The following is a 12,205-nucleotide window of genomic DNA, read 5'->3' on the forward strand; positions in this document are numbered from 1 at the left end:
ATGGTAAATTTAATCTGTGTGTGTGTGTGTGTGTGTGTGTGTGTGTTTATATCTTGGTAAGGACGAAATGTCTCCAATAGGACAGTTTTGAACGTATGGGGACATCAGGAAGGCCCCTACAAAAAAACAAACCCTCTTTTTTTGTGAAATGAAAGGTTTAGTTTTGGTTACTGATACTATGGTTAGGGTTATGTTTAGATTTAGGTGTAACATCGCATTAATTAGCTGCATAATGGAAGGTCCTCAAACAAGATTTCTCTGTGTGTGTGTTTTGTCTCACTGTCTCCAAATAGGTTGTACTCTTCACAGCCCAGAGCGAGTTTATCCTCCTGACCACAGCACAGCCACTCCCCTTGCCAGAACTGAGGGTGGAACTTCGCCATAATCTGAGGATTGTTCTTTATCTCTGCAAAGTAATTAAAAAAATGTGCTTAAGTTCAATGTCAGTGTTGTGTTTGACTGAGACACAATTCTGTTTTACTCAGAGTCCACCCTACATTCACATTAATGAAAGATCAATCACGTATGTCACTTGTAGTTTGTCTCTTGTGGGTGTGTTCAAGTGACAGCTGTGTCATGTGACTACACAGCATGGCATGTCTGCCTACTTTAGAGCTCCAATTGGCTAATGTATTCTAGCACATGTTAGTGATGTTTTCGTAATACATCACCAGTAAGCATGTTATGGACTCAATCGCAGGTGTAATGAACGTAAACAGAGAGGATTATTTACTCTATCATTATTTTTCTGCTTAAATATTGTTAAATCAAAGTACAAATTACACAAAAGGACAGATGACAAAACCATAAGTTTAGTGTTTGGGGTCATGTTTGTTTGTTTGTTTGTTTGTTTGTTTGTTTGTTTGTTTGTTTGTTTGTTTGTTTGTTTGTTTGAACAAAACTTTTCTGAGGATTGTGTTTGTTATTCAGATGAAACACAGTTCACAGTTTTTCTTCCTGATATCCTGGTACACATTTATTGAGCAGTCGTATATGACAAAATAAGATGCAATTATGCTGAATCATGCAATCAAAATGAAAAGTCAGACCACATGCTCTGTAGGGCTGATCTGAGAAATCATTTGAGCCAATAGTTTGGATTTGTCACATTATGTTACATCTGAGATCTGAGCACTGATGTTATTAAATCATCACATTGCTTAACTCAATTCTGAAACCACATTCGTTCAGATACTATAATATATATATATAATTAATTTTTCCATTTTTAATACACCCATGCCTCCGCTTCTGACATGAACAGTGATTGTGACGAGTGCTTAAGTCATCAGTGATTCTTTGAAATCTACACTCAGTTGCCAGTTTATCAGTCAGATGATCAGTAATTCAAATAAATTGGCCCCATTACTGAATTTCAGCCTGACACCTCATTTCAGAGCATGTGGGCCACAGATTTATGATAGGTGACTGATAATCAGACCAAACTGAAAACAGATAAATACTGCATCTGTCTAAGTGTTAAAATAATTCATGAATAATAAGGATGGACTGAGGAGGAGGATGGTACAGTGTTTTAGCTGGATGGAACATAAACACTCTACTTCCTCTTTCGGTTTCTTAGTTTAGTTCTTCTTTTAAACACATGACTGAATCAGAACAAGTGCACACACACATGCCTGCGTGCGCATGGAATAAAATGTGACTTCCTACAGAGTTTCTGAAAGCAGGAAGTGATTTCGTCAGTCCTGTTCTCAAATTGGCAAAATTAGCATAATGAACTACTTATCATGACAACTCCTGTGTGTGTGTGTAAACTGACCCTCCTTCATGTTTTGTACCCATGCACTCCTGCTGTCATTACTGGGGGCGAAAATATATAGAGTGTTCGTATCATAAACCACCTAGAGAGAGGGGGGGGGACAAAACAGAATAAGGTAAAATATGGAGAAAGAAAGAAAAAAAAGATGAAGAGTGAAGAGAAACAGAAAGAGAACAAGAGATTAATGTTGATTAGTCACATGACCTGCAGTGTGTGTGTGTGTGTGTGTTGATTAGTCACATGACCCACAATGCTGATTTACCTGGAAGGGGTATTTATTTTCACACGGGATGACCAAACCTCCATTTTTTACAATCTCAACACACCTGACACGTTGCAGATCGATGGAGCCCTTCTTGGACTTCTTCTACATACACACACAAAGATATACATTCTGGTACTGTTGGACTTGTGGGGACAGGATGCATTTCCTTAAATCTACAGGAATTAATTTTACTGTATTTGAGAAATAACAGGTTGAAAATAAACTGCCGAGCACCTCAGCTAACATTATTGGGGTAAAGTTTCTGGATTGAATAAAGCCATAAACCAGTGAATAAAGTTAAAGAAAGAAAGTGATACAGTTAGTCTTACTTATTTCTTTAACTTATATATATATATATATATATATATATATATATATATATATATATATATATATATACACACACACACACACACACACACACAGAGTATATACAGTGTGTGTGTGTGTGTGTGTATATATATATATATATATATATATATATATATATATATATATATATATATATATATACACACACACACACACTATATACAGTGTGTGTGTGTGTGCATGTGTGTATATATATATGACATTACATATATATATGACATTACACAGTTGCACAAAGATATGAAGTTTATCTTTGAGTGGTGAACATATTCACGAATGAATGCAGAGAACGAGTGATATTTTTCAACTCAAGAAGATAAACTTCATATCTTTGCAACACAGTGTAAATGTTCTTTATATTGTATAGAAACATCCATAAAAAAAGTTAATCAAAAGAATTTTAATTTAGAACCGGTTTGCCATTTTGACAACGCATGTCTAATCAGCGGGAAAACATTGGGAGTGACGTCATCGGAGTGAAATATCGGGAATTATTATACACATGGGCCACTTTTTCCATGGAATAAAAACGTATTCTATTCTATTCCCTTCTAGTGGGTTTACTGATAGCATGCAATATTATCATATCGCTTATCCTCTGTGTATTACACCACTCTACCCAATGGAGAATATATTCATGTCTTAAATACTGTAACAATATTGCATGTTGTCAAGACAACATGACATCACACGTCAGAGATGTAAAACTTCCATGTTAGCGAATGACTGTGACAATTTGTAAACAAACATGGCCGCCAGGTTTGCGTCGTTAAAAACGAAAGATTTTGAGAAAATTTTGGCTATCATGTTGCTCCGTTGTGTGTAGCTGTTGATGTTGCTTTTAACAGTAACGATGTAAATTACACAGGGAAAATAATATTAATAATATTTGGCTTGACTGCACTAGTGTTGGCTTTCGCTAACATTACACGGTTGGAAGGTAATTAGACTGCTGAGCTAACAGCACCGAGTTGCGGGTAAGCTAGTGTCAGCCTTAGCTAACACTACTGATACGCCAGGTGGAAGGTAGCTAGACTGCCGCACTAACAGCACCGAGTCATGGGTAAGCTAGCGGTGGCTTTTGAGAATGCTGATATGAAGAGTGTGTATGTATAATAATAATAATAATAATAATAATAATAATATTGGCTGGCTCTTTTTCATGGTCTACCAGCCATATTCCATTCAGCTAGCATGATACTAAACTCGTCTTTGACTCATTCAGTATCATGCTAGCTGAATGGAATATATCTGATAGACCACTCAACGACCTGTACTCGAGTTGAGGGGGGATGGGGGGGATGCCATCCCCCCTGGAATAAAAAATGGTCAAAATCATCCCCCCTCTAAAACAGGCATCCCCCCTCCCTTCCCTTGAGCAATTTTATCAATAAATGTGGACATTACTTCTATTTAACATTGGAATTAGAAATGCCATTCCACGTAGCTTTGCTGAAACTGAGCATACAATAAGCTACCGCGAGAGAGGGCACGCGCAAGCGAAGCGTTTGAGGAGGTGACATTCAGTTGGGGTTCTGTTATTTTTGATTTCATTCGGCGTCAGTGACAGCAGCGGATTGCAGCATCATGGCCAAGCGGAGTGGACAGTAAGACCTAAGCAAGTTCGGATTTAAGATCGCAGGAAAAAACATTTCAGGAGGTAAGTCAAGAGTTACGAATATCAGTCACATTTTCTGTGAGCCCACTATCATGCTGTAAAGTTACCGATATGTAGCCTAATTTGTGGGCGGCGGATAACAACACAGCTACCAGAATGAATGTTAGTTTGGAGTCTAGCCAGCTATCGATAGCTTACTCAGGTTCATGTTAGCTTTGATTTCTTGTATAAGGCCATTAATTTAATCAGCCTGGACATTTGTTTGTTATTCTTCAGGCAACAAAAAGTGTTATTCAAGACAGGAAGGCTAAAATAAACGACACTAGCAGTTTTGAAGGCTTCATTGCCTCATTAGAGAGCCGGTCACAACATGTAAGGCTGATTTACAATTTACTGTTGCTTGTTTTAGCTTATTGGTTACCTACCTACCTCTGTATTTAACTCAATGTTCCCAATATTCAGCTTTGAATAAAAATTCTATTGACTTGATATGAAAAGATTCAGTTGTTCATTTACATTGCCTGCTGAGGTTTTAATAAATTATTTACCAAACGATTTAAAAGGAGCCTACCATGACTATGAAGTTACACTTCAAATTTGTCATCTGCATTTCACCCTAATATGGAGAATGTGGTAGGTATGTCCGCCAGGAGACTGACTAAATATGACACATGACATCCACACTGTGTATGTTTTACAGTAAAATACCAGTGTATTATGTTTTTTACAACAATAAAAAGGGTACACAGTGTGTACTACACACTTTATCAGCACAAAATACTGTATGTCTGGTAAATGAACAAGGTCCACAGACCTACATTGTGTGCAAACCTTCCTAAAAGCAAACCAGTTTCCCACCGACGGACCGACCAATGGGTCGACACGCGACTAAAAATTTCACCATCCCCCCGGTTTGATTTTACAACTCGACCACTGTGTATCAGTATCTCGGTCTATTAGACTCAGGAGCTCAGACTGCAGTTACTGACTTTGTATTATAGGCGTGCAACTCTTGCAGTCTTTGTTTATAGTTATCTCAGTGTTAAACTCTGTCTTAAGTGGCCATTTACATTCCCTCAGTTTACCTGGGTATATTAAAGGACCCATGGCATGGTGGTTTGTTGATGCTTTAAACGGGATCGTGGAGGCTTCCGGATGTTATATCCGCAGCCTTTCTCGAAATGAACCCTAGGAACGTAGATATAGCCTCCTGGAAGAAAGCCCCATTTCAGCCCTTTTCCCAGTGCATCGTTTTGCTAATGAGAAGCATGGAGGCGAGGAAGGGTAGAGGGTGGGGGTGTGCTACACACTTTATCAGCACAAAATACTGTATGTCTGGTAAATGAACAAGGTCCACAGACCTACGTTGTGTGCAAACCCTCCTAAAAGCAAACCAGTTTCCCACCGACGGACTGACCAATGGGTCGACACGTGACTAAAAATTTCACCATCCCCCCGGTTTGATTTTACAACTCGACCACTGTCAACGACAGTCAATATTATTTAATTATGTCACTCAGATCTATGATGTATTTCAAATGAAAAATGAAAATATTTCAACACAAGAAGATAAACTTCATATCTTGAAGGCAACGTGTGATTTTCTTTTTATTATATAGACACATTCACAAAAAAAAAAGTACCACAATTTATCCAAACCATTCATCTATATCCTCACGAATGAGAGATTTATGTCACGGTTTTGGTTCTCCATGCACCGGATGTAGCTTGTATGAAAAATACGAGTGGCGTATTTGCCAGTAAAACACTCGTGTGTGTGTATATACAGTGGTGCTTGAAAGTTTGTGAACCCTTTAGAATTTTCTATATTTCTGCATAAATATGACCTAAAACATCATCAGATTTTCACACAAGTCCTAAAAGTAGATAAAGAGAACCCAGTTAAACAAATGAGACAAAAATATTATACTTGGTCATTTATTTATTGAGGAAAATGATCCAATATTACATATCTGTGAGTGGCAAAAGTATGTGAACCTCTAGGATTAGCAGTTAATTTGAAGGTGAAATTAGAGTCAGGTGTTTTCAGTCAATGGGATGACAATCAGGTGTGAGTTGGCACCCTGTTTTATTTAAAGAACAGGGATCTATCAAAGTCTGATCTTCACAACACATATTTGTGGAAGTGTGTTATGGCACGAACAAAGGAGATTTCTGAGGACCTCAGAAAAAGCGTTGTTGATGCTCATCAGGCTGGAAAAGGTTACAAAACCATCTCTAAAGAGTTTGGACTCCACCAATCCACAGTCAGACAGATTGTGTACAAATGGAGGAAATTCAAGACCGTTGTTACCCTCCCCAGGAGTGGTCCACCAACAAAGATCACTCCAAGAGCAAGGCGTGTAATAGTTGGCGAGGTCACAAAGGACCCCAGGGTAACTTCTAAGTAACTGAAGGCCTCTCTCACATTGGCTAATGTTAATGTTCATGAGTCCATCATCAGGAGAACACTGAACAACAATGGTGTGCATGGCAGGGTTGCAAGGAGAAAGCCACTGCTCTCCAAAAAGAACATTGCTGCTCATCTGCAGTTTGCTAAAGATCACATGGACAAGTCAGAAGGCTATTGGAAAAATGTTTTGTGGACGGATGAGACCAAAATAGAACTTTTTGGTTTAAATGAGAAGCGTTACGTTTGGAGAAAGGAAAACAATGCATTCCAGCATAAGAACCTTATCCCATCTGTGAAACATGGTGGTGGTAGTATCATGGTTTGGGCCTGTTTTGCTGCATCTGGGCCAGGATGGCTTGCCATCATTGATGGAACAATGAATTCTGAATTATACCAGCGAATCCTAAAGGAAAATATCAGGACATCTGTCCATGAACTGAATCTCAAGAGAAGGTGGGTCATGCAGCAAGACAACGACCCTAAGCACACAAGTCGTTCAACCAAAGCATGATTAAAGAAGAATAAAGTTAATGTTTTGGAATGGCCAAGTCAAAATCCTGACCTCAATCCAATGGAAATGTTGTGGAAGGACCTGAAGCGAGCAGTTCATGTGAGGAAACCCACCAACATCCCAGAGTTGAAGCTGTTCTGTACGGAGGAACGGGCTAAAATTCCTCCAAGCCAGTGTGCAGGACTGATCAACAGTTACCGCAAACGTTTAGTTGCAGTTATTGCTGCACAAGGGGGTCACACCAGATACTGAAAGCAAAGGTTCACATACTTTTGCCACTCACAGATATGTAATATTGGATCATTATCCTCAATAAATAAATGACCAAGTATAATATTTTTGTCTCATTTGTTTAACTGGGTTCTCTTTATCTACTTTTAGGACTTGTGTGAAAATCTGATAATGTTTTAGGTCATATTTATGCAGAAATAGAGAAAATTCTAAAGGGTTCACAAACTTTCAAGCACCACTGTGTATATATATATATATATATATATATATATATATATATATATATATATATATATATACACACACAGTGTGTGTGTGTGTGTGTGTGTGTGTGTGTGTGTGTATAAACCCTAGATTATTAAATTCTTATTACTTATTAATAGTTTAATTATTTGATGAAATGAATTCAAATTGAATTTTTTAACATCAGAAACATTATGCATTTATCAATCACAAATTAAGTACATAAAATAATAAAGTGAGAAAAGAAATACTATGTAATACAGTAGTAAAGTGTGCGAGTGCTGACCTCGGCACGTCCCTCATAGTATGTCAGTTTGCTCTTGGTCAGGACAAAAACTCGCTCTTTATAGTTGAGAGGTGATGTTCGCTTCTTCTGCTGTGATCGTTTGATTAGAGTCTCCTCCAGAATGGCTTCGAAACTCATCTCTGAGCTCTAAACATGCTCGGATTGTCCATCTACATCACACACACACACTCACGTACTCATCACACACATGCATGCTCATGCAAAACAAAGGGGCTGGGGACAGGAGAGTCACACAGTATGTTTAATTAAACACTTTTTTACAGATCCATTTAATAGATCAACCTTAAGTGTAGCCATGTTGCTTTTTCAAAGGACAAAACTATGGGCTTTAATCCTCCAGGTCAGGCTAATTGTCTCTCAGTTGTAAAGATGTTTCTCATATCTGTTTATCTGAGTGGTGAGAAAATCCCACTTTTTAAACACTTTTGCTTGTGATTCACGCCTGTGACATTAGCAGACTGGTAGGATGTCAGGGTTCAAAGGTGTAAACTCACATCACTCATCAGGGACGAGTAAGCGAACTGTAATGAACTATTTTTGGGGCGGGATGGTTTGTTTTGGGGGTTTTTTTGTCCCTGATTTTTCTCCCTACGTTAGTCATGGCCAATTCCCACCCTCCAGACAGCTCTCCCTTATCATGCGACAGCTATCAACCAGGGAGGGTGAAGGTTATCACATGCTTTCTCCAAGGTGTGTCGTGCCAACCAATCGCATCTTTTTGAACAGCTGCTCATGCAGCATCAGGGATGGCATAACACACTGAGAGGAAAACGCTATCTGCCCATCTCCACGTCCGTCAGCTCACAGACAGTCATGATTGGCTAGCATCGCTGTAATTGACAAGGGAGGGAGAGTATGGCAATCAAATTAGCGATCTCCAGACGATAGGGTCAACGCTTTTGTGTTGCGCCACTCGGAAGCCTGTAATGAACCTTTTTTTTTTTTTTTTACAGATGTTACTTGAGTTCTCTTATCTTGGTGCTGGTGAATAATCTCTCAGCTGTACTTGAACTAACGCAAAACTGTATTGACAGAAGAATTGCTGACACAGTGTACAGTTTAATAAATTACTTAAATTAAATGTAAATCAATGTTAATTTATTTAACCCTTTAAGTGTTAATTCAACACTGCAACTGTTAAAATTAAATGCACATGTTTATTAAATATGTCATACAAGTCAAAACTCTCAGTTCATATTTGGTATTAAGTTCCTATAAGTACTTGAGTTGCTTTTTATTAAATAGATGCTATTTATTTAGGAAGGTAATTAAACTTTTATATGTTTATATGTTGAGCTTAGCTAATATTAATTAACACGGTAGTTACGCAATAATTAACACAAAATCAGGATGAATGTCTTTTACACAGGAACGCACTATCAGAAGAAATGTAGACACAGAACATCAAAACCAGTAGCTTTAATTATGGTGTAAATATTGTGCTAGTTATGATTAGTTAAGATCAGTGTCTCTAGAGTAAATCAGAGCCTGTAAGACTTTGTTAATAAGTTCAAAGTTCTCAAAGTGTGTGTCGAGTGTTCAGGTTTACTGAATAACTCGGATGCAGATGTTGAGTACCAGGGCTTAACTCCACTCAAACACATATCACGCAACTCTCACACACAGTTTAACGTTCCTAGTAGAAAATTTAAAAAAAAAAGTGTTTTACCTCAGTGTTTAGGCACAGCCTGGTGTTTAATCTGAACTCCAACTGCACTCCACGACGAGGAAGTGACTGTAAGAGGAGTCCAGCGCACAAATGCTTTCAGAACGGAAGTGCCTCTGTGTGTGTGTGTGTGCGTGTGTTTTGTTGGGGCGGGGGGGTACGGAGAGAAATCATGTGTGATAGAGATTAAGACGAAGTATGTGCATGTGTTGGTTTCTGTGGGCACACACACACACACACACACACACTTTTATATAGTTGCATATAATTGCAAGACAGGTGTCACAGTGTGTGTGTGTGTGTGTGTGCGCGCGCATGTAGTCTTTCTACACTGCTTCTAATTTGACTAGCAAATCAGAACACTGTAAATAACATCTCTGTCAAATTCAAATTCAAAAATGTATTATTCTTTACTGTCATGGCAAATATTGCCATTTGTGTGTGTGTGTGTGTGTGTGTGTGTGTGTGTGTGTGTGTGTGTGTGTGTGTGTGTCTATAAATAAATAAATTAATAATAATAATAATAATAATAATAATAGAAGCTTTTGGTGGTCATTTAAAGCGTCATCAACCCCAATTGCGTTGATATTAAATTGAAATTTATGCACAAGGAAAGAACTAAACTCATAAACTCTGCGTGTGTGTGTGTGTGTGTAAACTGACCCTCCTTCATGTTCTGCACCCATGCACTCCTGCTCTCATTACTGCGTTTATCTCTTCACAAATACCACATCCTGTTCACTGACCGCAAGAGGAGTCACACAGAAGTTCCCAATATGAAAAGAAACACGTAGAGGAGAATGTAGAGTGATTAAGAGTTGTACAATAATTTGAGATAGAGAGAGAGAGAGAGAGAAAGAGAGAGAGAGAGAGAATGAGTGTGGATGGAAGGGCGCATGTTTTCCCACATTTTTTCCCCTCAAATATGGTAAAATAGATTCTTGTACATTTGAGAACCTGCATCCAGTCTCCACAAGTGCAACAATACCAGAATGTGTGTGAGTTATAAGAAAGAAAGAACACACTTTATTTATCACACTTACACTCAAGCAGAGTGAAATTCCTTCTCTGCATTTAACCCATCTGAAGCAGTAAAGACACACACCTGCACACACACGTGAGCAATGAGCACACACACATACCCAGAGCAGTGGGCAGCTATGCTACAGCACCTGGGGAGCAGTTGGGGGTTAGGTGCCTTGCTCAAGGGCATTTCAGCCCAAGGCCGCTCGGTGTTAACCTAACCACATATCTTTGGACTGTGGGGGAAACTGGAGCACCCGGAGGAATAACCTACGCAGACACGGGGAGAACATGCAAACTCCATACAGAAAGGCCCCCGTTGGCTGCTGGGCTCGAACTCAGAACCTTCTTGCTGTGAGGTGACAGTGCTAACCCCACTCACTCCTATAAAACACAATCCTGTATATTCTGAACTGTAATCCTGTATATACACTGAGCTGTAAAATAAAACTACCATATTCTTGTGCAAACAAAAGTCTCATCTCATCTCATTATCTCTAGCCGCTTTATCCTGTTCTACAGGGTCGCAGGCGAGCTGGAGCCTATCCCAGCTGACTATGGGTGAAAGGCGGGGTATACCCTGGACAAGTCGCCAGGTCATCACAGGGCTGACACATAGACACAGACAACCATTCACACTCACATTCACACCTACGGTCAATTTAGAGTCACCAGTTAACCTAACCTGCATGTCTTTGGACTGTGGGGGAAACCGGAGCACCCGGAGGAAACCCACGCGGACACGGGGAGAACATGCAAACTCCACACAGAAAGGCCCCCGTTGGCTGCTGGGCTCGAACTCAGAACCTTCTTGCTGTGAGGTGACAGTGCTAACCCCACTCACTCCTATAAAACACAATCCTGTATATTCTGAACTGTAATCCTGTATATACACTGAGCTGTAAAATAAAACTACCATATTCTTGTGCAAACAAAAGTCTCATCTCATCTCATTATCTCTAGCCGCTTTATCCTGTTCTACAGGATCGCAGGCGAGCTGGAGCCTATCCCAGCTGACTATGGGTGAAAGGCGGGGTATACCCTGGACAAGTCGCCAGGTCATCACAGGGCTGACACATAGACACAGACAACCATTCACACTCACATTCACACTTACGGTCAATTTAGAGTCACCAGTTAACCTAACCTGCATGTCTTTGGACTGTGGGGGAAACCAGAGCACCTGGAGGAAACCCACGCGGACACGGGGAGAACATGCAAACTCCATACAGAAAGGCCCCCGTTGGCTGCTGGGCTCGAACTCAGAACCTTCTTGCTGTGAGGTGACAGTGCTAACCCCACTCACTCCTATAAAACACAATCCTGTATATTCTGAAGTTAATCCAGCCTTGTGTGTGTGTGTGTGTGTGTGTGTGTGTGTGTGTGTGTGTGTGTGTGTGTGTGTGTGTGTGTGTATTAATGATGTAATCATTATTCAGATTGTATATTGTTTATTGCACATATTGGACATCTCATCTCATCTCATTATCTCTAGCCGCTTTATCCTGTTCTACAGGGTCGCAGGCAAGCTGGAGCCTATCCCAGCTGACTACGGGCGAAAGGCGGGGTACACCCTGGACAAGTCGCCAGGTCATCACAGGGCTGACACATAGACACAGACAACCATTCACACTCACATTCACACCTACGGTCAATTTAGAGTCACCAGTTAACCTAACCTGCATGTCTTTGGACTGTGGGGGAAACCGGAGCACCCGGAGGAAACCCACGCGGACATGGGGAGAACATGCAAACTCCATACAGAAAGGCCCCCGT

The 12,205-nt window shown here is 39.9% G+C and overlaps 1 protein-coding gene across 1 annotated transcript in view; it reads right to left on the reverse strand.

Moving 5' to 3' along the window:
• tec (tec protein tyrosine kinase) overlaps positions 1-9,517 on the reverse strand; it is a 36,906-nt gene extending 27,389 nt beyond the window's left edge. The window contains exons 1-5 of the mRNA XM_060937833.1: positions 9,410-9,517; positions 7,720-7,953; positions 2,043-2,147; positions 1,781-1,862; positions 281-406 (exon numbers count right to left, since the gene is read on the reverse strand). Of these exons, the coding sequence (XP_060793816.1) occupies positions 281-406; positions 1,781-1,862; positions 2,043-2,147; positions 7,720-7,857 (451 nt within the window). The 5' untranslated portion in view covers positions 7,858-7,953; positions 9,410-9,517. The remainder of the gene's footprint in view (positions 1-280; positions 407-1,780; positions 1,863-2,042; positions 2,148-7,719; positions 7,954-9,409) is intronic.
• Positions 9,518-12,205: the final 2,688 nt, after the last annotated feature.

This window comes from Neoarius graeffei, chromosome 13 (genome assembly GCF_027579695.1).
Source record: "Neoarius graeffei isolate fNeoGra1 chromosome 13, fNeoGra1.pri, whole genome shotgun sequence".
NCBI classification, from domain to species: Eukaryota; Metazoa; Chordata; class Actinopteri; order Siluriformes; family Ariidae; genus Neoarius; species Neoarius graeffei.